Raw genomic sequence first — 23,313 nt, 5'->3', positions numbered from 1 at the left:
CTCATCTTTCACACAGGCTCAACTTACCTTTTTCTTCCTGAAACAGAGTTTTAAGCTCTAACTCGTGTTTTTGTGCTGGTTTATTGGGGGCTCATCCTGACAGGAAAAGCACCCATGAAACAGCAGGCACTGTGTTTATGGTGTTTTTGGATCAAACTCTTTTAAAAAAAAATGTGTTTTCCATTTTATCTCTACGTTTTGTTTAGTCTGTATAATCTGGTACTGATAAAAAGGAAGATAAACCAGTAACATTCCTGAGAAGAATACACCTTTAGCCTTTGCATGCTGGTTCAAATTTCTCTGAATTGTACTTTATAGACATGATTGTGACACAGTCTATCAACACAGCAGACAACTCCAGCATGCCACGGACACTACTTTTTGAAACAAAACTTCTTGACCTCTTCAAAACCCTGCTGTATTGTAGTTATTTTCTTCTGCAAAAATTCTTAAAAGTCACTAAGATTTGAACAAGCATTTGACATCTTGTCCCATCTCAGGTAGAGCCGTGAAAGCCTGGATCTCCTAATATGAAACAAGCTGGTAATGAGGCATGCAGGACCTCTGCCAGTGACATGAAACTGGTATATAGCTTAACATTTACATGGTGTTGATAGAAGTATGGCTCTTCTACCACCTAATTATTGCCTTTATAAGCCAACTCAAAGTAGACAGAGACAAAAAAGTGGAAAAAAAGAGAAAGATTACTTGAAAAAACCATTAACCAGATTCAAACCCTGGATGGTAAATGTACATGGTCTTTGAATAACCAGGATGCCATTATATTCAAAACCTTTAATAAAATACATAGTTAACTTCTTTCATATACAACCTTTCCTAATGTCCAGTATTAATAGCCAGATAATATAAATGAAAGATATTATGCATAAACAAGATAGAGTTAGCAAAGGCAGCATGGTTTACAAAAAGTCCTTATCTGTGCCAGGTTACAAAGCAAAATCAAGGAAATCAACTCATAAGCATCATTTAAGATCATACAACTTTAAAGTAAACTGTAGAGATGCTGACTTGTCTATGATCAGTGAATTTGAACCACAGACAGATGATATGTTTCATTTGCAGTACCAAGAAACTAGAGACAAACAACATCAACAGGTAAAAAAGACTCATTTGAAGACAACTCTAGCCCTATAACACTGGTGCAATTTGTGGAAAAATTGAAGCAGCAACCTGTGAACAATTATCAAGCCCTAAAGCAGGTGAACTGAGCTTGAAATCATTAAAGGGGACATATTATGCTCATTACCAGCTCTTTATTTATACTCTGGGACTTCACTAGAGTAGCTTTTCATGATTCACAGTTCAAACAACTCCTTATTTATCTTATACTGGCCCTTTATGCAGCTCCTCAGTTCAGCTTCTGTGTCTTAACAGGCAGTCTTAGCTCCCGCCTCCCAGTGAGCCCACTCTGTTCTGATTGGCCAGCTTTCCGGAAGCCTACCGAGGGGCAGCCGAATCAGAGTTGTTAAGTTACTACTGATGAAAACTCATCATTTCCTGCTTTTGCTGCTTCATATTCAAAGCTTTTAAATGACTAAGTAACAGGAGAGTTTTATTACGAAGACTTTATAGGAAATTAAACGTGTTCCTCACCGAATTAGCGGAGCTTTGTTAGTGTCAAAATTCTTCAATAAAAACAGTTCTACACAACATACAGACATATTTGGAGGTATTTCTCCGGTGAATCAGTTAGAAATAATGCAGGGAGGAATAGTAGAAGCAGAAACAGCCACAGTGATGATGATGAAGTGCTGCAGATGACAAGCACACCTCCAACAGGTAAACTTTGCAGTGCTGTGTTATGGAAAAACACTCATAGCGTGCCAGCTTAACACGAATCATGGCTTGGCGTGACTACCCCCAAAACAATGGAAAAATAATATTAGCAAAGTGGAGCAGTGAACTCATGTACTGTGCGTGGAGCAGATGACCATATATAGAAATCCATCACGAGCCGACATTGGCTCAGGCTAAAAGCAGAAAAAAAACGTTGGAAACTGAGCGTTCAGGGCAGTCTGAAGCCTGTGCTTTTTGCTCACAGGGATTATTTCTACATAGGTTTACCCTACTATATATACAGATATATATATATGACTAAAAATAAGGTAAAGCATAATAGGTCCCCTTTAAAGTCCTTCATAATCCGTACAGCACTTGAGTGACCAGCCATTTGGGATTTTTTGTTTTGCCTGTCTTTTCTGAAAATATTCATATAAACTACATTTCTGTAACTGTTAATATAAAAGAAACAACTGCATAAATATTTATTTTTCTCCTTCAACTGTGTGAAAAATGTTTTACATGATTACATTTAAATTCCGTGTATTTCTTTGGACTGCATCTCAGCGCATGTTTAGTATCTTTTGCAACAATGATACTGAATCTGCAACCATTTTGGAAAACTACACCTCAGATATTAAAGGCACAACCTGTAATCTAAATATAAATGAAAAGTTAAACCACTCATTTAAACATTTAAAACATAGAATTGGAAGCTGCAAACACTGTCAATTTCACTGACAGGTTTGTTAAAGCACTAATACAGCTATTAATGTTCACTGATGCCATAATGTTTGTAAAGATTTGAGTAAAACAGGCCCATATTTTCAATTATGGGCCCATTAAATGAAAAACATGCTAAATGCTTTTTATTAATTATTTGAAGAAATAGCAAGTTATATAAGTCAAAAAAATTACAGCTTTCAACAAAACCCTTTTTGATATCCTTAATTGAGTTTTTATCAGTCAGATTCTGAGTCCAGGACCAATCCTTCACGGTCACCTTAAGGACCTCACGGCCCATGTTCAGACTGTTTGTAAAGTGCTGAAATGGCGCACCATTGTGCTCAGTCTGAAAGCAAATCAGATGACTGAGGTAGAAAACAAGTACATAAGTGATAAAAGGATAATTTAGTCATTTTAATACTGCAGTAATGATGTCAGGAGTGAAACTACATTAGAAGTTTGTGTAACACTGTGACTTAACTATACTTTGGCTCCTTCTTAAGCTCCAAAAACAAAAAGCTGACTCTGACTTGGCATTTTTAAAAGAAATGCACACTTTATAATCAAGGTTTCCCCTGAGAGCATCTTGGCTGAAAAGGCGCAGCAGTAAATGGGTCCTCCAGAGCTCTTCCCCCTATGGTCCAGGAGTGCAGAGGCCCCACTGCTACTGAACCCACAGCAGCCTGCTGACCGATCCTGGAGACGACCCGGTGCACTGCCACCGGCTGCTGGAGCAGAGGCCTCTCCGTGTGCAGAGGAGGGGCACGAGTGCTAAGAGACTGAGAAGCAGAAAGAGATGATCCTGACACCAGGTGACTCTGTCTGCTGCTTTGGATCTGCGGTGTACCACACTTAAATATGTGAGCGTTAGTAGGGGCAGCTTTGGTGGTTTCCTGCTTTTTTCCAAATGGTGCCTGCAGGAATACATCAGATGCCTCAGTAGGTTTATGAGACGGAGAAAAAGAGGAGCTGCTGAATGCCATCTTGCTTTCTTTCCCTGGTGTTTTAAAAGGGGCCAGCTGGAAGACATCAAAGGTGACGGGACTGTCTGAGGGCTGGAACTGAGATACTTGGTCAACAGGTATGGAATGCAGGCTGGTGGAAGGAGCTGGTATTTTATGGTGTTGGATGTTGCTCTCATCAGATGGCAACGTGTGTTTAGTATAGACACATGCAGCGGTCCTCTGCTGCATCATCCTTTGCTTCTCCTCAGTGAACTGCACAGAAGCCACAGTCCCAGTGGCTTGCAGTCTATTACTGTTGAGCTCCCTCTGCAGGTCTGTATGTGGAGGAGATGGGAGAAAGGTCAGACATGAAGATAAATGCTTTAGTGGTTTGCTGACCTTTTCAAAAAAGTTTCCTTTCTGAATTTCTTGCGTATGCTATAAAATATTTATTTTTTTTTATCACTGATGTTAAACATCATAGAAAGGAATGTTTCAAAATCAAAAGGATCAAAATCCAATGACAGAAACTGGTCAAAAATCTTGTTGGGTATTGGTGACAAAGTTCTACTAAAGTGGCAACGGTGCAACAAACTTTGCAAGTCTGATGTGATGTTTACTGTATTTTTAAGGCAGTTATCAATATTTCAGAATTTAAAAGATCCAATAAAGATAAAGTATGTCAGCAGATTTGTTAAACTTTTTTTTTTTTTTTTTTTTTTTACATAAACACATGAGACGCATTTCTTATAAACACCCCTTAAATTTGGTTATTAAAATCGAGGGTATGTACTGAGTGGAGCATTTTACAATTGAAAAGTAAACTTGTCAGTGCCCTCTGGTGGACAAAATTACCTCAAACATACTGACATTTCTAGTTACTTCTAAAGCCAATACATATATATCTGCATTAAACTAATGTCGTCTGACAATGTTGTCAGGTTCTGGTGTGAAACTAGTTACACTTCCAGCAAATTAATGACTGATACATTTCTAACTCTGGACTCTACTATCTTTAGGAAAGTTAACAAAAAAAAAAAAAGGTGTAGCCTTTTGGAAGACAGAATCATGAAAAACGTAAAAAAAAAAGATGGATTGAGATTTTAATGCAGCGTGAAGCCGATGCTTGGTCTTACCTGAGTAGAATTAACCTGCTATCCAAGCAAAATAAAACTTTGATTAGTGCATTACACAATTAAACCTACCTTTGTGCATTATGCTATATATTAACAAATCATTTACTGGATAATTTAAGCCTTAACTCTCCCACCCAAAGCACTTCATGCAGATAGACAATCAATATAACAGTTTAAAGATCCCCTTCAGAAATATTTGAAGACATATAAAAATACTCTGTTTTAGGTAATATTTTGTCTGTTGTTTTATCAATAAAAAAAGTAAAACTTGTAAAAAGATTCTTGTATTCTTTTTCAATCAATGAAAAATCCAGAATCTATGAATATGCAAATATTTTAATTTAAAAAGTTTAACTGCTGGACACAAGATGCACTGAAAAGTTCATTCTCAGTGTATTGGAGCACTGGAGGCTTCAAGTTTCCAAGTGTGATACTTGTGTAAGTTGCCTAACTTTGACCCCGACTGGCTCTAAAAACTAGTTGTGATGTCACAAAATCACGCCCGTAGGTACGCACCTTAAACTGACATTTAAGGTGAGCACAGACAAACTTTCCCCTTTCAGCAGATGATTTTGAAGGCAGCCTTCTATCTCAAACTCTGCACACACATTATTCTGCACAGTGACGCTCAAACATTCAAGTAAAATAAAAATAAAACACATTTTTGAGTAGAGGGGGACTTTAAATATCTGGTTATGTAGGTATAATTAACCCATGTTTGGAACAACAATTAACAGGAGACAAACTTACAATTAAAACTCAACACATTGACATTCACATTTGTATTTTATTTGCCATCCCTTTATAATTCTTTAATTATCTCACAAAAATAGAAGGAGCACACGATACCACAGCTCTGACGCAGGTTTGGGCCATAAAGACAAGAAGAGGCTTCTCAAAACACGCAATAGTTTCAGATAACTGACAGCTTCCATTTTTGGCAAAACACAGAGAAAATGAGGGGCTTCTGTTTCACATCAAAGGACTAATCTCACTACCTGCTGGGCTTTTACCGATTACAACAGCACGCTGGCGGCTACAGGGAGAAGCTTGGTAGTTGCATAGGTTCAAACAGTAACTGCAGATGACCGAGCTGTTCAGTGGAAGGATTGTGAAGAGGATGATTTAAAAAAAGGCCTTCAATTGCACATGCAGTACCTCCAGATATGCCCAAGAGACTGTTGATATGAAAACAGCTTCTTCAGTAATGTTTTTTGAAGACTTATTTGAACCAAAACGATATATTTAATTTTTTTTTTTTTTTTTAAATCAGGTTTTTGCACGAGTTCTACTCAAAATACTCTGTCTTTCAATTTTGGGGGTAAATTACTAAAACTGATATAGCACAGACACCGTTTTTCAAGATGTTTAAAAGCCAATTATCATGAAACTTCTTGACTTTTTTAACATCAAAGACCAGTGCTCAAAGCTCCATTTTTCTCAGATTCTGGATTTTAAGATTCAGCATTGTGAGGTGATCAAAGGTAACCAAACGGTGTTTTACTGTTAAAACAATTAAAGCAATCTATCATTCCTGAATATTTAAAGTTATCTCTTAAATTTTATCCTACTTCCAGAACGGAGTATTTTAAGTAGATCTCACTAAAAACATAGTGTACTACATGATCAATGTTATTCAGAATCTATTTCTAATGTGCCAAAATGGGAAAAAAGGAGGTGGAGGTCGTCTTCCCACTGTAATCATGCATGGAAAGCAAAATGACTTTGTTTGATCCTACAGAATCATTTCTATTGTGATTGTAGCAGATTATTTTAAACCCTGGACATGCTACTGTAATAAGCATAGCACTGCTGCAGCAGCAGTGTTGTATCTGAACTGTAAGACTAGTAGAGTAAACCTTCTCGCACTTCACAGAGCCCCTCACACATTACATATCGGACAAATTCTCTAGCGGTTCTGCTGTTGGACAGTTTATTGTAGTATGGAGAGGACATTGAGGCTGGGGGGCAGTAAGCCAATATGTATCCAACTCAGAGAGAGAGCGAAGTAGCTCTTACTACCTGAGAGAATTTAGGGGGGCCTGTGCTTTCACAAGAGTTTTTAATGACAACGTCACCGTCGCCATGTTTGCAGCAAACAACAACACAAGTAGGCTACTGTAAAACACATCCAACAATTCCGACTCCACACACACATACATACTTATCATAACACTGTATACCAACACACATGAACATAACATTCAACAACACTGCCATGCTTTTTGATATGAATTCTGTGATCACTAAAACCGGTAAAGCGAAACAAAGCTTTACAAAGCAAAAATTTCAGAAAAAGTTCCTAGTTTTGCAGTGACTATGAAATGAAACGGGACTAAAATGATCCAACAGGTTAAGGTCCCACTTTCCAGAAAACTGTCGACTGTTTTGAATAAAAATATAATCCTTCATCAGTCCATGTAAACACACGCAACACTTTCTTTTCACAGAGGAAGAGGAGGTGGAATAAGACATTGGATTCAGCCTAATCTCCAGGTTGAACAAAGACTAGGATTATCATCTATACATTTGAATGTACTGACAATTATTAAGTAGATATAACCAAGGAGGGGGGGGACCTTTCTCAACACACAATTCCACAAAGAGGAATGAAATATTTATATATTCTTCATTATTATTCAGTGATTATGGTGTTAAGAATCATAGATATTTTTATTATAGTAGACTAATATTTATTTCTTACATTCATTCTCTAACACTCTATTCATATTAACATTTATTAACAGGAGAACAATGTCTATATATATATACACATATATACACACACACACATATATATGTATATATATGTATAGACATTCACAAATAAAGCAATATGTTTTCCACAAGTAAAGCTTTATGACAATGACTTCATATATACACAGGAAGAATAACCAATTCTATGGTCTGGATTAGAGCCTGCAGGGATCGCAGATATCTATTTACATAAATGAGGAGTAAACAGATGACAGGAATGTAGGAAGGATTGCACAATGCGGGGTGAATGTTTGTGTTAATTTTAAAAAGGAAAAAAAAAAGTGTGAGCTAGTTAAAATAATTTTTTAAATGCCATATTAGAATGTTCATGCCAAAAAATTTACCTGAATAGTCATGTTTGGTCTCTATATAATAGCTACTGTATTTCTATTATTTTTGCTAGTAGTGTATAACTTTTATTATTCAAATTAATTTCATGATTTCATGCATTTTCTATTGATATGGCACACTGCTATAAACACTGCTAGATGACCCTGATTTGTCATTTAACTCCAAAACAACCTATTGCTTGCCTCAAGGATAAAATTAAAAAATAAGCTGATAAAAACAGCAAAAGAAGAACAACAGGTCCTGATTTTAAAAGTACAGTTTTGCTCTCCTTGGCTGAATGGTTTGGATATAATTCATTTTGTAGTTATTTTGTAGCAGTTAAGAGTTTAGCAGATACACTTTCAGACCTCCACCAGTAAGCAGTTTGCTTCACAGATTATTTCATGGCACTTTCACTGTTTAATCTGCTCAGGGAAACTTTTAGTATCCAACTCTTCTCTTGTTCACAATAACTTCATACGGTGCTTGTGCTGCAGAGAGAGCAGCAGAAGCAGAAAGAGAAGTAGGAGGTGCGGTTATGGCTGTTTTGTTTTCTCAATTTGATGTCATTTTTTCTAATCTATAGCAGCTTTAAACTGTTAAGGATATTCCCTGACAGAGGTAACATTTATGCTACTGTGCAAAATCAGGCTACGTGACAAAGTTTCAAAGAAGTTTCCCTTTTATAGAAGAAATAAACTAAATGGTCATTTAGTCTTTTGATGGTTTTACTGTAAAAATGTGCAAATAAATCTGGGGAGGAGAATTTGAAAAAGGCAAACGACGACAAATTCACTTGTGCACAATAATAACTACGACCACTTATAACTATGCCTATTGTACATTACAACAATGATCTTCTATTGTTTGCTATTAGACATAATGCAATATTGTTCAAACAAACTGGATAGCGATATTATATCCTGATTGACAGATTGAAAGATGATAATCTTTAGAAAGGATGATGTTAGTGGAGGATGTTAACCGATGGACGATACATGACGTGAAGAGGTTACAACAAAGAGAAAATGTGAGCGAGAGGGTGAGAGATGAGAGGTGAATAGAAGCCAGATAATGCGATGGATACGGCGAGAGAGGGCGGGAATGAGGAAGCGCTGAAAGGCGAAGGACGTTTCTACTGTAGGAGCTAGAATGAAGATGACAGCCAAGGGGTGCAGGAAGCTAGCTATGACAACAGTGTTGATTGCTGTTATGCTATGCCAGTCTATAATCCAGTGTTACAGCTTCTACGAGGGGGAGGGGGGGTGGGGGGGTCGCCTACAAGTCGATGAGCTGGTCCACCAGCAGCAGGGAGCGGGCCAAGCTGGGCAGGCTGGATTCAGAGCCGCCACTGTTACTGCGCGAGTGGCCACCTGAAACTGGCCGGAGAGACAGGGGGAGGGGGAAGGCGGGGGGGGGACGAGACGACAGAAAGGCAGACAGAAGGAGGAGAAGCAGAGGAGCAGGAGTCACAACAAGCACACATAGCAGTCAAGGAGGGGAAGGGGGGGGTGAGAGGTCGAGAACGAAAGAGAGAGGAGAGAAAGAGAGGGCAGAGTTTACCCATTTACCTCTACTGGTTTTCAACATTCTTTACTGAGACTCTGAGCGATGTAAAAAAATAGTGCAGGCACCTGATCCTGTTATCAGTAAGTTTGACTATTGTTAATTATTTAGCAAATTAGCATGCAACTGTGACAAACCCAATAAACAGCCAATTCCTGGATGTGTCTATAAATCCTACAAGAACCAACCTGATCCATCTGTGAGACCTCACGGAGACTGCAGAGGCTTACCTTGGGAATTCTTTCGTCCTGTAACGGGAATAGGATCAAACTCATCCTCTTCTGTGCCTGCCTCCGCGCTGGCTTGTTGGGGCTCGAAGTCTGAGATGAGGAGAGACGAGTCTGCAGAGAATAAAAGAAATGTGGGTAGATGATGTGAGAGTATGAGAGGGAAAAGATAAGAAAAAAGGAGCTTTGTGGCCAATTAAAAGGATAACTATCTAAAAAAATGACTAGCAACGTTTTTTCCTCACCGTGATCAAAATTTTCATAAAATTAGCAGTTACTGCAAAAACACATCCGCTGCTCTCCAGTGGCACAAAGGCTGCTTGATAAGGAATTATGAAGCGGGGAGATCAGCAGTAATTAGGATCATACAGCTAGTGTGCAGACAGTTAGGCTCCGATTCAGAGTTGGCACTGTCAAATGGCTTCAATCACCAGCCAAGAGCCAACAACTGAACCACAGCTGTGGAGCTCTTGATATGAGACACTGAATACAGTTTTTAGAGATTGTTTCACTCAAGAGAAGCACCTAACTATTTTTTAAATGATGTGAAACTGATAAAAGTAATGTAATGATGAATGTAATTCATCAAGGCTCAATGGTGGCGTTTTGGAAGTGCTCTGCCCTCTAGTGTTGAAAAATAGCTTAATGCTTCAAATGAACTTAACCTTAATTAACTTTAAATGTTTTCCTGGTCTGAAAGGGTGCAGAACTGTTAAAGCTGGAGTTTGTAATTTTCAAAATTCTGGTTTAAATAAGACAATATGTGATCAAAGCATTAAAAGGCATTCGTGAATTCTTGTGGAAACCTACCTGCTTTAGGCTGTGCACAGTCTCCAGACAACAGACTGAAATCATCCAAAGCGGAGGCAGCGGAGGTGGGGGCAGAGGACACAGAGGAGGTGGCGCTGCTCCCTGCTGGAGGGGCGGACGGACCGGAGATCAAAGAGCAGCCCAAGAGAGAGTCGTCTGCAGTGAGAGGGTCTGGATCAGGTCGGAAGAAGGCAAAGGCAGACAAGGAAGAAGATGTAGAAGTCAGACAAACGGTAATATTTCTTATTAGCTCTTAGAGACTTTCCCTAAAGCTACTGCTAGCTTCTAGTCATCTTGATGTAGCCTTTTCAAGACATGTAATGTATTAATATATTTGTTAGTAAGTATAACTCCTCCTGTGGGGATCCATAAGTGGATAATAAATGATAACATAATAAAATACATTTGAAATAATATAAAATATTCATATGAAAAGATACAATTACTGACTAAAATGTCCTTAAGTCTGCTTATATGCTCATTATAGTCCATTATAAACCATTTATTCAATGTTTGTATATTGCTTATAATGTTAAATAGGGGGATTTAAAGTAAAGTGTTACCACAAACACATTTTGAAACACACTGCTTGCAAAGGAACACACACACACATACTTTTTGCAGACTCTTCCACAGAGCCACCAAAGGGATCAGACAAAGACAACAGGTCAGGAAGCATGAGTGAGGATGTGTCTGGAGATTTGAGTCCTTCAATCAGCTTCTCTAAAGGCCAATGAAGAATTAAAGGAAAAGAAAGGACACATACTTGAGCAAAGTACAATAACAATATCAGCTGTAGGAAAAAATGTAAAGGGCTAGAAGAAAAATATAGTGCCGGTGTGTTTCTAAAAGAGAGTTGAATACAGGATAAAAGACCATGATTAAAAGAAAACCTTTGCATCAAATTAAAAATGTACAAAGGTCAAATGGTGGTTCAAAATTGTGGCTCTAAGTTAATAATTTGTTGAGAAACTCTCTATCAAAGAATTTATTGACAAGAGAAGTTCCCGCAAGAGGGGCGCCCTGAGGCTCGGGGGTTAAGAAGCTGACCATGTACTGCAGCATCCCTATTTAAAATGTGTTTCTAGTGTAAAGTGGGTTTCTTTTTGCTCTCTCACCCTCATTTCTTGTAATCTCCCTCTACTGACACTATAAAAGTATAAAATGCCCCTCAAAAATAATGATTTTTAAAAAAAAAAAAAAAAAAATCCTGCAACAACAGAAGAGAAAAGTTGGATCTCATTCTTCTTTAACTTAAATACTTAGATTAAAATGTTATTTGGTATAAAGTCAGACTGGCAGCTGATCACATACAAATGTTTAGGTCATGTACTTCCATGTTATGATTTATTTTCATTATTTTTTACTGTGGATAAATTAGGACAATAAACACATACATTTTTCAGGTATTAAAGACATAAGATTTCTGAAATAACACGTTTCATAATTGGCAAATTTATCTGTATAGATAATTGAGTTCACATTTCATTTTGTTATGTATGAAGACAGTATATATGACAGTATATATTTTACCACAACTAAAATAAAGACCACATAAAGGTGTGTTTGTGTGTTCAGCATGGACCACAGAGATGTTTACCTGGTGCATCTGACAGTTCGAGGGTACGGAAAGGATCTGGGACAACCAACAGTGAGTCTCCTGAATCCACATCAAGAATTGCTGATGGTCTTTCAACTGGGAAACAGAAACAATGTGATACAGCAAAGATTTATAATCTGTATTATGAAGTCTAAAACTGCATTTTGGGACAGATGGTTCAAATTTGTTTAGGTCAGTTACAAACATTAAGTATATTTGTGATATCTCTAACAACTATGAGCACTTTAAATCCAGTCATTATAACAATATCCAGTTTATTCACGTCATTATTAAGACAGAAATCAATCCTCAAACTTTTCTTTCTTATTAAACTATCAGTGGCATCATTTGCCAGCAATAGCAGCAATCCTGCCAGAGCACTTTATAAAAACCATCATTTAAATGTTGGCATTTACTTTGTTCTGACCAAACCCTTTATTTTATTTATGTGATGCACATGGGCAGTTCTTTCGTCTGAAAACTACTTAAAGCTATCAGAGTAATGGATCAGGTGCATTAAGGGGTTTACTTATTGGTTTGACATTTCATTAGATTCCTTCAGACTCATACAGTTTAATGCACTATGTGGCATCAGAACACCAGAGAGGAATTAATGGGGGGAACAACTTATATGTAAACTATATTTTATTATTTTCATAGTGAACCCACAAACACCACACAAGACAAAACTGTAAATATATTGACAATAACACCTCCACCAACTCCCCAATCCCATCATCCCAGGCAACAACGTCTACAACAACACCATTACAAATAACATGCCCAGTCAAAGCTCTGTGACAAAAACAGATACCAGTCCCATGCAAGATGAAAAATCACCCTAATGCAACACAAAGCTAAAAAAAAGTATTTAGGTAGTAGCCCCAAAAGGAAACTATACTACAAAAGAAAATGAGAGGGAATAATGATAATAATAATAAATACAGTAAATCTCAGTCTGAGCTATTTGCAAAAGAAATTAATCAATTTTTATATCTGCTTTGCCTCGATGTAAACAAACTTGCATGTCTGACAGCTGATAGGAATGATGTTGAGACTTAACCACTTGAACCCTAAACTTACTGGGATAATCAATTAATTAGGATAATTTCAGATTTTCAAATATAGATATATATATATAAATAAACACACAATTCATTTATTATTATTTGTATTCTACTGTTTAACAATCTCTGTGTTCCAGTCCTTCATTGCATACTTACAGAAGAATAATTGTATTAAAGGTGCAGTGTGTAGAATTTAGTGACTCTAAATTCCACACACTGCACCTTCAAGATGGATTAGATGTGTTGTATTTGGTGTTTATTAAAATCTTGGAATGAACAAAGTTATGTGTGGTCACCCTGTGTTTCTAAGACTGCATGACTTTGTAATGATGCAACTATAGGGTCTGTGGAGTTTCATGGGTCCAGGAGCATGAAGAATAAAAGAAAAACTGAAGCTGTAGACAATCTAAGGGGTAAAATGTGACATACCGGTTTCTTGCAGTGAATTTTCTACAGTTGAGGCCTGCAAGCCTGGTATCAACTCTTCACAGGACGCTGTCACAGTTTCTGAAGGTTTATCTGGTAAAAAGAAAATCGCAGTTATTTACTGTTTACATGACATATTTAAAATACTACACGCACACGCACACAATCTTTACCGTTAGGCTTTTTGTCGTCAGTTTTGAATTCCTCTGCAGTGAGGTTGGAGAAGTTGTCATCATCAAATGGGTTCCATGTAGGCTGTGTAGGGGTGTTGGTGGCACAGCCAGAGGCAGGAACAGTTGGTCCAGCTTTGCTTTGGTCCTGGACTGCATCACCAACACCAGCCTGAACAGGTTGGATGATGGTTGATTCAGATGTAAGAGATCTAGTGGAGAAAAAAAAAAACAAAACACACAAAATATTATGTTAAGACAAACAGGAAAGTAACTGAATCTGTCATGAACATCAAGGCATGTTATATTTTAGGTAGTAAACATGCTAATTACTGGTTGAGGGCAGCGTCTCCATTTGCTCCTTGCGCCTGCTGTGAGGAGTCACCTGCTGGAGCTCCAGCGACGCTGCTTGCTGTGGTGTCACTCGGGATGCGTTTGTGGCCTTGTTCCTCAGTTGTCTTTGGAGAAGCAGGTGGAGTCTGATCCAAAGAGACATGGTGTCATAAGGACATCAAAAGAACAAGATCAACAACATAGAAACAAATAATCTGGCTGTCTCATAAAAAGACTCGCAGTAAAATGTGTTTAAAAGTTGGTCTCAGCAGAGCCAAATTGATGGGTTTTCATCAATATGGCTCAAATCAAATATTTTGGAGAAAGCAAAAAGAACAGAATGAAGAAACAGAAAAGGAGCAAAGTGATTTACAATATATTTAGAATGTAAACAACAACAATGGTAAAATATGTTATACCAGATTATGAACAAATCAAAGGGATAACAAATAAATAATTCTGTCAGCTTCCAATTAATGTCAATGTTCGGGCACTCTTTGAAGCTTGATGGTGAGCAGCAGGCCACTTACCGTCTCGGCTGCTTTCTGGTTGATCTCAGTGGAGCCAGGCTGAGCCTGAGCAGCTGACGGCTGAGTGATCTGCTGCTGCTCAGATACAGGCAGCTGACCGGAGGCTGGTTTGCTGGGTGAAGGCTGGGCCGCTGGCTGCTGAGCCTGGCCAGCCTGCTGAGCCTGGCCAGCCTGCTGAGCCTGGCCAGCCTGCTGAGCCTGGCCAGCCTGCTTGCGTCGAGCTGGGCGTTGAGGTGGGGCTGGGCTGGATGGAGTCTGTGCTGCCTGCTGGGAGGCAGCGCTGGTCACAGAGGGAGGTGTGGTCTGTTGCTGAACTGTTGGCTGTGCTTGTGGTTGGACGTCAGCCTTGGTCACCGGGGATACTGCTGTCGCTGCTGTAGTCTCTGCTCCTGTGGCTGGTGCAGGCTGCGTGGCCGAAGACAGACAAAAGCACCACTGTCAATTAAAAGGTTACATTTGCAAACCATCGTCGAATGACAAAATAACCGAGTCCTCGAGGTCAAAAAAGCAATTGTGGATTTACATATGTGCAAGGCTGGTACTAATAATTATTTGCATTATGAATCAATCTATTAAGTTTTGCAATTAACTGATTAATCATTTATATAATCGGTCAGAAAATAGTGAAAAATGACCCTAAAAATTTTCCAGAGCTCGAAATTGCTTGTTTTGTCGGACCAACAGTCTAAAACAAAAAGCAGCAAATACTCACTTTTACAAAGCTGAAATCACTTTTTTTAAAAAAAAAAAAAATGACTTAAGTGATCAAAAAACCATTGCTGATTAATTTTCTCTCAGTCTACTAACTGATTAACCATCTAATTGTTTCAGCACTAGTTTGACAACATATGTACGTCTACCCAGACAGGCATTAGACTTTACCGCGGACATTTGCTTTTCTCTTTTTCCTTAATTAGTGTTTTTGCACATTTGTATATTGAAAAAAAGATGCAGGGTGTTTATCAAGTTGCACCTCTTTTGTCTTCTCCGTGTAATTTATCTGTACATACCTGCTTCTGTGCAGCCGCAGCCTGACTGGGATTTTGTGACTGGATGAGTGGCAGAGCTGAAGTCTGTGCCTTCTGCGACTGAAGAGCTGCAGCTGGCTGAGAGAGGTTTAAGCTGACTCCTGAGGGACGTCAGAAAGAACAGACTACACGTTAATCAAGAGCATGGATACTTCTTTTAAACAAGTATTTATACAGACGTATGTTTCAGATTATGTTCATCTTAAACAAAATGTAATAAAGAGGACAAAATGCTGAGAAATGGTTTAAAACTGGTACAAAAACTGACATTAACTGAAGCAGCATTTCAGAGTAGCAGTCTGGAGTAAATCATTTCATAATCACTTTGGGCCTGTGGTTAGATTGCTTTAATTTGCATGAATCTTAACCTGCATACTTGATCTCTTCCTGTTGAGAATTGCAGAATTCAATGTGTGCACAAAGGATTAGAGGGATTCCTGTACTTATGCACATCTTTATTCAATAGCTTGGTTTCTTTTTCTTAGGACGGATAGAAGAATAATGACGGAGCACTGTACGTACCCACGGGCTGAGCTGTACCACCAGGGAGATTAGCTCGCTTGCGAGGGGTGAGAGCAGCAGGCTGGATGGGTAGGATGCCAGCAGCAGGCTGGGTATGGGCTGCTTTGGGCCTCTGGCGAGGGGTGATGGAGGTTTCAGTGGTGGGAATTGGATCTGTCAGTCTGACAACAAAGGGAGGATGTTAGCCTACTTGTTAATCATGGCAAACAGTGTCTACATAATTATTTAATGAATATGAGAATACTAATAACTTCAACAAATGTAGTGTTACTCTGGATTTAATGTAATGTAAGCAGGTCATGCTTACCTCGGTTTAGCTTGGCTCTTCTTTGCTGCGGCAGCCTCACTGGCTTTGATTGGCTCAGGAAGTTTAGAAGGAATTGGAGAATTCTGGATTATGGAAAAATGCAACATCTTTAAAGACATCTACAATAAATCTTCATGAGACAGCACTATAAAAACTTAATTAAAACTAAAACTTAAGTCTTAGATCTGGCAGTTTTATTGATAAATATCATCATTGCTAATAATCACTTTCTACTGTATTCATCTGATGAATTAGTGCAGATTTTCCTCTCACACTGTGACAACTGAGATGTCTTTTTATGTGGGTCAGGCACAGAATCAAGAGCAGATTCCACCAAATAAGACAAAAACAAAATCAATTGCTGATGAAAGAAAGCAAAGCAAATCCAAACATTTCAGCTGACCCTCGTGCAGCAACAGACTGACCTTCACATTCTGAACAGGGCAAGTCCGCTGAGCTAGTTTAAAAGCAAAGAAGGACACCTGGTAGATATCTGGTCTTTTGTCTGGGTCTGGTTCAAGCATGTACCCTGAAAAAAACAGAAAAAAAAGAGAGTGAGAATCAAAAAGTGTAGCATTAAAGAAGAAGACGTTCATGTGTAAACCACTGGTGCATGCCTTTGTGAAAACAAAATTTGATGTTGTTGTCGCAAACATGAATTAATGTTTAAGGACTAACGAATGAGGCAGTGAAGATCATAAGAGTAGCGGGAGTTATCTGGAATGGTGAAACTGCCATCACAGATGGCCACCTGGCTTTCACCAAAGGGCAGAGTGAAGAAGCACAACTTGTACAGCAAACAGCCCAGCGCCTGGAGAAGACAATCATATGCATGCCCCGTCGCACCGAACACAAAGAGAGAAGAGCAGAGAAGAAAAGAGAAATCAAAATACCAGTAAGTCACATTAACACCAGCTTTGATTTGAGTTTAAAACTGTGGATTTTACAAAATTTTACACACAGTACGTGTTGCTTGAAGCACTGTGTTACAGTTACTCACCCAGATATCTGCTTTTGTGGTGATAATCTTGTTGTTGTACAGGTTCACCATCTCAGGGGCACGATATGATAAAGTAGTGTACCTGTAAGAAGACATGAATAAATGAGTAAGAAAGAAAGAAGGCCTACACAGTAGTATGTCCTCATAAATGTGAATAAATGCTGAAGAAAGTAGTGATTTCAGCATTATCAAATTTAATTTTGCATCAAGAAAAACGTCCTTTGCACACATGGAAATATTTCTAACAGCGCTATGCAGAGCTCCACAGTTGATAAACTTGGAAAATTCAATAAAGCTGCTCATGAATGAAAAACTGCTGACAGTTTCTGTGCCCTTTTACCTAAAAAGAAATGCTAATGCATTAAAGCTGCAAATATTGCCAAAGCAGATGAAAAGAGGCACAAACTTTTTGATCTCTTCCTCCACGGCCGCCACTCCCTCAGTCTGTGGGCTCTGGAACTTGTTAGTGGCGCTGCCAAAATCACACAGAACATAATGACCCTTGTCGTGCAGGAGGATGTTCTCCACCTGTAGAAACACAAGAGATGAGACTCACACAGACGCCTTTTAATTGAGAACAACACTGTGTTATACATGAAAGGAACCAATCTGGACCTTAAGTGTAGGCAGGTTGTGCTGTAATTGACCCTCTCTAAATCAAACAATGTAGCTTCTTGCCCCCTGCAAGATGTACACTTGAGATAATGAATACGAAAACCAATGTGCAGCCACCTTCACATTATGAAATGCAGATTTAAATCAGAGTCAAAACTGGCATGCTCCTGTCATTATATTCCAGCACACTCCACTTTCGGTTTTTATGAAAATCAAGAAATCTGCACTGCAATAAAAAGCTACATTTCCATATGGATCAAAACTACTTAGTGACAGTAACTTAAAATTAATGCGACAACCACACTGCAGTTGACTGGTCCCTGCAAAAACGGAAAGGTATTTGAAGTATTTTGACAACTGACAGTCTCCTCTCCAATCTCCTTAGTCAGTCCATAATTAAAACAGCTTGAACTCACACAAACATATCAATCATATTCCTTCAAAGATGTCACGTCACAGCATGGTGATCTAGACCCTGTATTAACACGGGATTGGCTGACTGTCCTCACCTACGTACTGCAGAGCCGAGCATCACACAGAACAGCAAGTGGCAAAATGTGTCACCTTAAGATCTCTGTGGACGATGGGCGACTTGCGCTGGTGCAGGCGAGAAACGGCATCACAGGTGTCACAGAAGATCTGTAGCACCTCAGCCTCAGTGAAGCCAGTCTGCAGCCTTTGATTCATCAAATTGACCACCTGGCCTCCTGCAAAATAATATTCAATATACAGCAGCACATTTAAACAACAGGAGAAATGAACCTCACTGGTATTTGACTGTTATTGTGTCTGTTCTTCTATTACAACACTGATACTCTGTTATAAGCAAAGATCTTTTCTATTATGACAGAAAACAAAACCACTTAGTTCATCCTTTATGCTTAGTTTGCATATTCTAAAAAATCTAATGCAAGCCTTTTTTGTTAGTTAGTGCTGAATAATTTTTCCAAAAAAAGAATTGTGCCTCTGTCTCTGCTCATGACTGGAGCAGTTACATTTAGTTATATCAAATTATATTTTAACCAGAAAACACAATTTCCATGAAACTCACATCTATACCGTGTTACATACCGTATATGTGTACAATAATTGCTCAGACTTATTGTGTAATAATTGTTTGTTTTGTTTTCATAATGACATAATGACATAGTCTGAAACTGATACCAAAACTCTTTCAGTAATTACAGCATGTTATTGCCACACCCGTTTCCCTTCCAGCACTCACCCTTGCAGTAGTCCATGAGTATGAGAACCTCCCATACGTCCCTTGATCCCATGGCTGTGATACTGGAGTCCAGATAACCAACAATATTCTTGTGACCGACAAGGTCTTTCTGCAAGACCACAGACACACATTCAAGAGCATGAACACACAACCGTGTATAAAGTTTGTGCCAAAACAGACAACTACACTGCTGCAGAGCCGTCACATATTATGTGACTAGTGTTAGAGAGTAGAAGTCTTTTATGATGACTTTTATGATGCCACAGAAGTTAAAAAATGTGTCACACAAAGAGAAGATTGGGTAGGAAGGAGATATCTCAACATTTTTAGAATTTGAATGCCACAATCTATTCATACAATGCCTGCAGTGTGTCAACGTCCAATCAGTGTGTTCTGAGATGCAGTGTGAGGAGATTGCCTGCAGAGGGTGCTGCAAATAGAGAGCTGAAATCAGAAATCTATTAGATAATGAAAAAATGTCAAGTGCTGCAGCTGAGGTGAAGCACTGTCTGTCTATGTGTGTGTGTGCATGTGTGTGTGTAAGAGAGGGAGAGAGAGAGAGAGAGAGAGAGAGAGAGAGAGAGAGAGAGAGAGAGAGAGAGAGAGAGAGAGAGAGAGAGAGAGAGAGGGAGAGAAAGAGTAAGACTGAGAGGTAAAGAAAACATCGAAGAAGAATGACAACTGACACTATCTTTGAACTAGTTAGTAAAATTAGGCCCTGTGTTGTTACAGTGTACTGTATATAATTTGTTTGTTTATACAATCAGCCACTTTTTAGTAAATGGAACATCCATCGCTTCCTTTCTGAGCGTATCTTCAGACAGAAATGAATGTGTTCAAACCCTGATCTGGAGTCCATCATACATTTGTCAAAGGCCAACTATTTCAAACTATTTTTTGCCAACACCAACATTTAATGCTTAGGAAATAGCATCTCATCAATAACCAGATAGTCTTTTAAGAATTTGTGTTCATACCCCCTACAACTCATTTTACAATCCAGCTCAGGCGAGGAGAGCAGGACGTGCAAGACAATACTATGAAAACAAAAACAAAGCACACCACGAACCAGATGAATAAATACAGTACAAACAACGCTGCTGCAGGCTGTGTGAGGACTGAATTCAGCGCTTGTTCTTAGTTACTCTGGACAGAATAAAACGTCTTTCATCTGTGGATTTCTTGGAAATTTGCTGCTACAATTATATATTCAAAAAGACATTTGAATTGTTGTTGCCTTAATACGTGGTTCTGACCCCCATAGAAAAAAAAGAGTTCAGTGTGAGAACAAGCAGAGACATGTTTAATCTGATAAACTCACCATTATTTGAATCTCGCATTTGCACACCTGCAGGTCATGCTCATTGTTGACATACATCCTCTTCAGGGCACAACGCACTCCTTGGTTTGTTCGCACAAGGAACACAATTGCAAAACCACCTACAGGATTGAGACAGAGAACAAATGAACCATTATCAGACTTATCACCAAAATCTTGAGTAAACAGATGGGCAAAAAGCTAGACAGAACACGCTTCTTGACATGAACCATATTATTGTTACCATATTTAACTCCAATTAGTACAAGATTTAGGTTCAAATCTCACATTTACACCATTTTCACAAGATTTCTTAGGACACCATGCTTTTGGAAATTTAGCTGCCATGCTTATTACTTTAAAAAGCTGTTTTTTGTGTCCATGTAGCTTTGCATCAATACGGGTGATCAAGACCAACACCAAATGGTGCAGCCTTATCGTGTTATGTATTAGTCATGTCATTGCTGCAGGGTTTACGTAGAGGCCTACATTGAGGCCTAACCATCTGGTATAGCTCAGACCACAAATTCACTTTGCAGAGTTTAGTTGTGACAGACTCATCAATTTCAGCCAGACATTGCGGCTTCTACTGCATCCTCAACTTGACGCGTGTGCTACGGTGTTGCATGGCACTGTAGTACTATAAATCTGCAAGTCACCTGTGAACATTTGAAGGTTTGCATCCACTTCTGATGCAGATATTAAAGTGTGGGGAGGACATATTTTGACCAAATGCAAGACCAAATCTTCCTACATTATTTACTGACTGAACACTGGCTTTGAAAACCTTGACTTGCTGCCAGACTGACACACTGATTTAATGACGAATAGTGTAAGGTGAGGATGATTACAAAAGTCTGTTGTCGAATGTACAATGAACAGTCTTTCTCTATAAAGGAGTCATTAAGAATATATTACTGGAAGCATATATCACTACAATTGTTTACAATATTTCTTAAGTTGTATTAGAATGCATGCAATCTGAACAAAACTATTAGGTGCTGATGGCTCACAGGATGTTTACAGAAAATGTTATTCTTATTTAAGACACTAGAAATAGAACTAGAAATAGATATTACCAAAAATACAATACTGTATTGCCAGATTTAAAACAAGTAAAGGCTTAACCTGCAGCTACAGGCCTCTACTCCAGCACGAGTAATTTCCAGTCTTAGAAATTTCCTACGTCTGGTTTCTATAAAGGAATCACAAAATACAATATCTACTGTACACTAGCCCTACATTCATTCACTTCAAAGGGATCTAATAACTGTCAGACACCCAGTAGGTATCCATCTCCTTGAATCACTCCTCTGAATCATAAAAGAGCTACCAGGAAACTGTTGTGCTAGTCAAGAGAAGAGCTGAGAGAAAGCAGTAGGCCTCTCTTTTGCATTTATATATCCAGGATACATAGATGCAAAGCTCCATCATTACTGTGGGAATGGTATATGGTTATATCCCTGTACAGCCATGTGACTCATGCACTCGGGCACACATGACACTCTCCTATCAACAACATGCATGAAGAATAAAAAGAGGGAAAATAAACAAAACAAATGACACCATCTGGTCTGTGCAACCCCCTCTCACCTTCAGCAATTATCTCCTCCACAGTGACTTGATGCCGCCCGACTGTGAAGGCTCGTCCAATGAAATTTCCGCCTGCATGACTGGATCCAGAGCTGCCACCTCCTCCACCAGAACCGGGCCCAGAGCTGACCAACTCCCGACGTGAATCAAAGAACTTCCTCATGTTGTCGATATGACAGGACGAGTGTTTGTGGCTTCAAGATTCAAGACAGACACACAGATGAGCTTCTCGTTTCCTTTGCACTGGATTTTTTTGCACTTTATAGACAATGCGGGTCAGATTGAAGACCTAAAGAATCCGAGGAAAAGTCTATTTGCAGCCTCAAAACATGCAGTGATGCCTTTGTCACTTATGATGATGATGTTGAGACAACCCAGATTTTTGGTGGCAAATTTCCCATTTGCTTGCCAACACAAGCCAGTTGGTTATAGCTAGAGCGGTTGCGACTAGCTGTTATGTAAGTGAATTAGACCACCCAGGAGGCTATAGCATCCCCGGATAAAGTATTTCTTTAGCTATCCATCCAGCTGTTCATGGTCGGCTGCTGCTGCTGCTGCTGATAACATTAGGTCCTTCTCCATCTCGTCCAGCCATTACTAAGCTAGCTAAGTGCTAGCTACTTACGCGCTATGACATTTCGTGTAAGGTTATCCAGGTTATCCTCTGAAGATAATGTCTCCGAGTGCGATGTGTCCGACGTGTAACTTGTGAGATAGCGTTGCCCGACAAATTTATCCATCCTCAGTCAAGTGGAGCGTCCGTTTGACGCCACATAGCTGCCAGTCGAGCTATTTAATTGTTCCAATTTACAACAAAACTGTGATTTTAGTTAGCTAACGCATTAGCGCGAATCAGCCTTTCGTCAACACACAAACAACAACCGCAGAGGCGACAGGAAAACGAAGCCTTCCTCTGCTGCAACTGTAGCTGCAAATGTGAAGCTACACAATTTGACATCTACCAAAAAAGACAGAGGTTTCTACCCAGCAGCCGAATCTCTGCAACCACAGCAATCTCTGGCTGCCAGCGATATCGCAACATCCGAGGAGCTGTTGCTGTTGATGATGGCGCGGGAGGAATTATGGGTAATGTAGTTCAGCGCGCAGCTGCAGCTTCCCCTCCCTCCCCTCCTATGCTCCCCTCGCGTATGTTCCATAGTCATATGCCGCGTTCAGGTTACGCCTCTCAGCCCGGATATGAGCAGTGAGAGGAAAAAGTGTTCCCACTACCCCCCCAGTTTTAATTCAGAGTCGGATATATCAGGCATTTCTGAGAACGATTA

At 39.2% G+C, this 23,313-nt stretch overlaps 1 protein-coding gene across 4 annotated transcripts; it reads right to left on the bottom strand.

Moving 5' to 3' along the window:
- Positions 1-780: 780 nt before the first annotated feature.
- On the bottom strand, positions 781-23,194 carry aak1b (AP2 associated kinase 1b). Of its 4 annotated transcripts, XM_067574611.1 has the most exons (22): positions 23,015-23,194; positions 22,031-22,224; positions 20,441-20,559; positions 19,120-19,228; positions 18,459-18,601; positions 17,686-17,807; positions 17,280-17,361; positions 16,958-17,090; positions 16,705-16,808; positions 16,280-16,362; positions 15,973-16,133; positions 15,433-15,551; positions 14,630-14,827; positions 14,423-14,593; positions 13,893-14,038; positions 13,563-13,771; positions 13,393-13,482; positions 11,897-11,992; positions 10,912-11,019; positions 10,297-10,467; positions 9,490-9,600; positions 781-3,805 (listed from the first exon to the last, which is right to left on the bottom strand). In XM_067574611.1, the coding sequence occupies exons 1-22, from the start codon at positions 23,191-23,193 to the stop codon at positions 3,090-3,092; spliced, it is 3,564 nt and encodes a 1,187-aa protein (XP_067430712.1). In that variant the 5' UTR covers position 23,194; the 3' UTR covers positions 781-3,089. The 4 variants fall into 4 exon arrangements, with proteins under 4 accessions (XP_067430712.1, XP_067430709.1, XP_067430713.1 ...); XM_067574608.1 differs by having other exon boundaries at positions 14,423-14,827; XM_067574612.1 differs by having other exon boundaries at positions 14,423-14,827; positions 22,656-23,108.
- Between the last annotated feature and the right edge of the window lie 119 nt (positions 23,195-23,313).

Source organism: Thunnus thynnus, chromosome 19, assembly GCF_963924715.1.
Source record: "Thunnus thynnus chromosome 19, fThuThy2.1, whole genome shotgun sequence".
Taxonomy (NCBI): Eukaryota; Metazoa; Chordata; class Actinopteri; order Scombriformes; family Scombridae; genus Thunnus; species Thunnus thynnus.
This window is presented reverse-complemented; position numbering and strand designations above follow the sequence as displayed.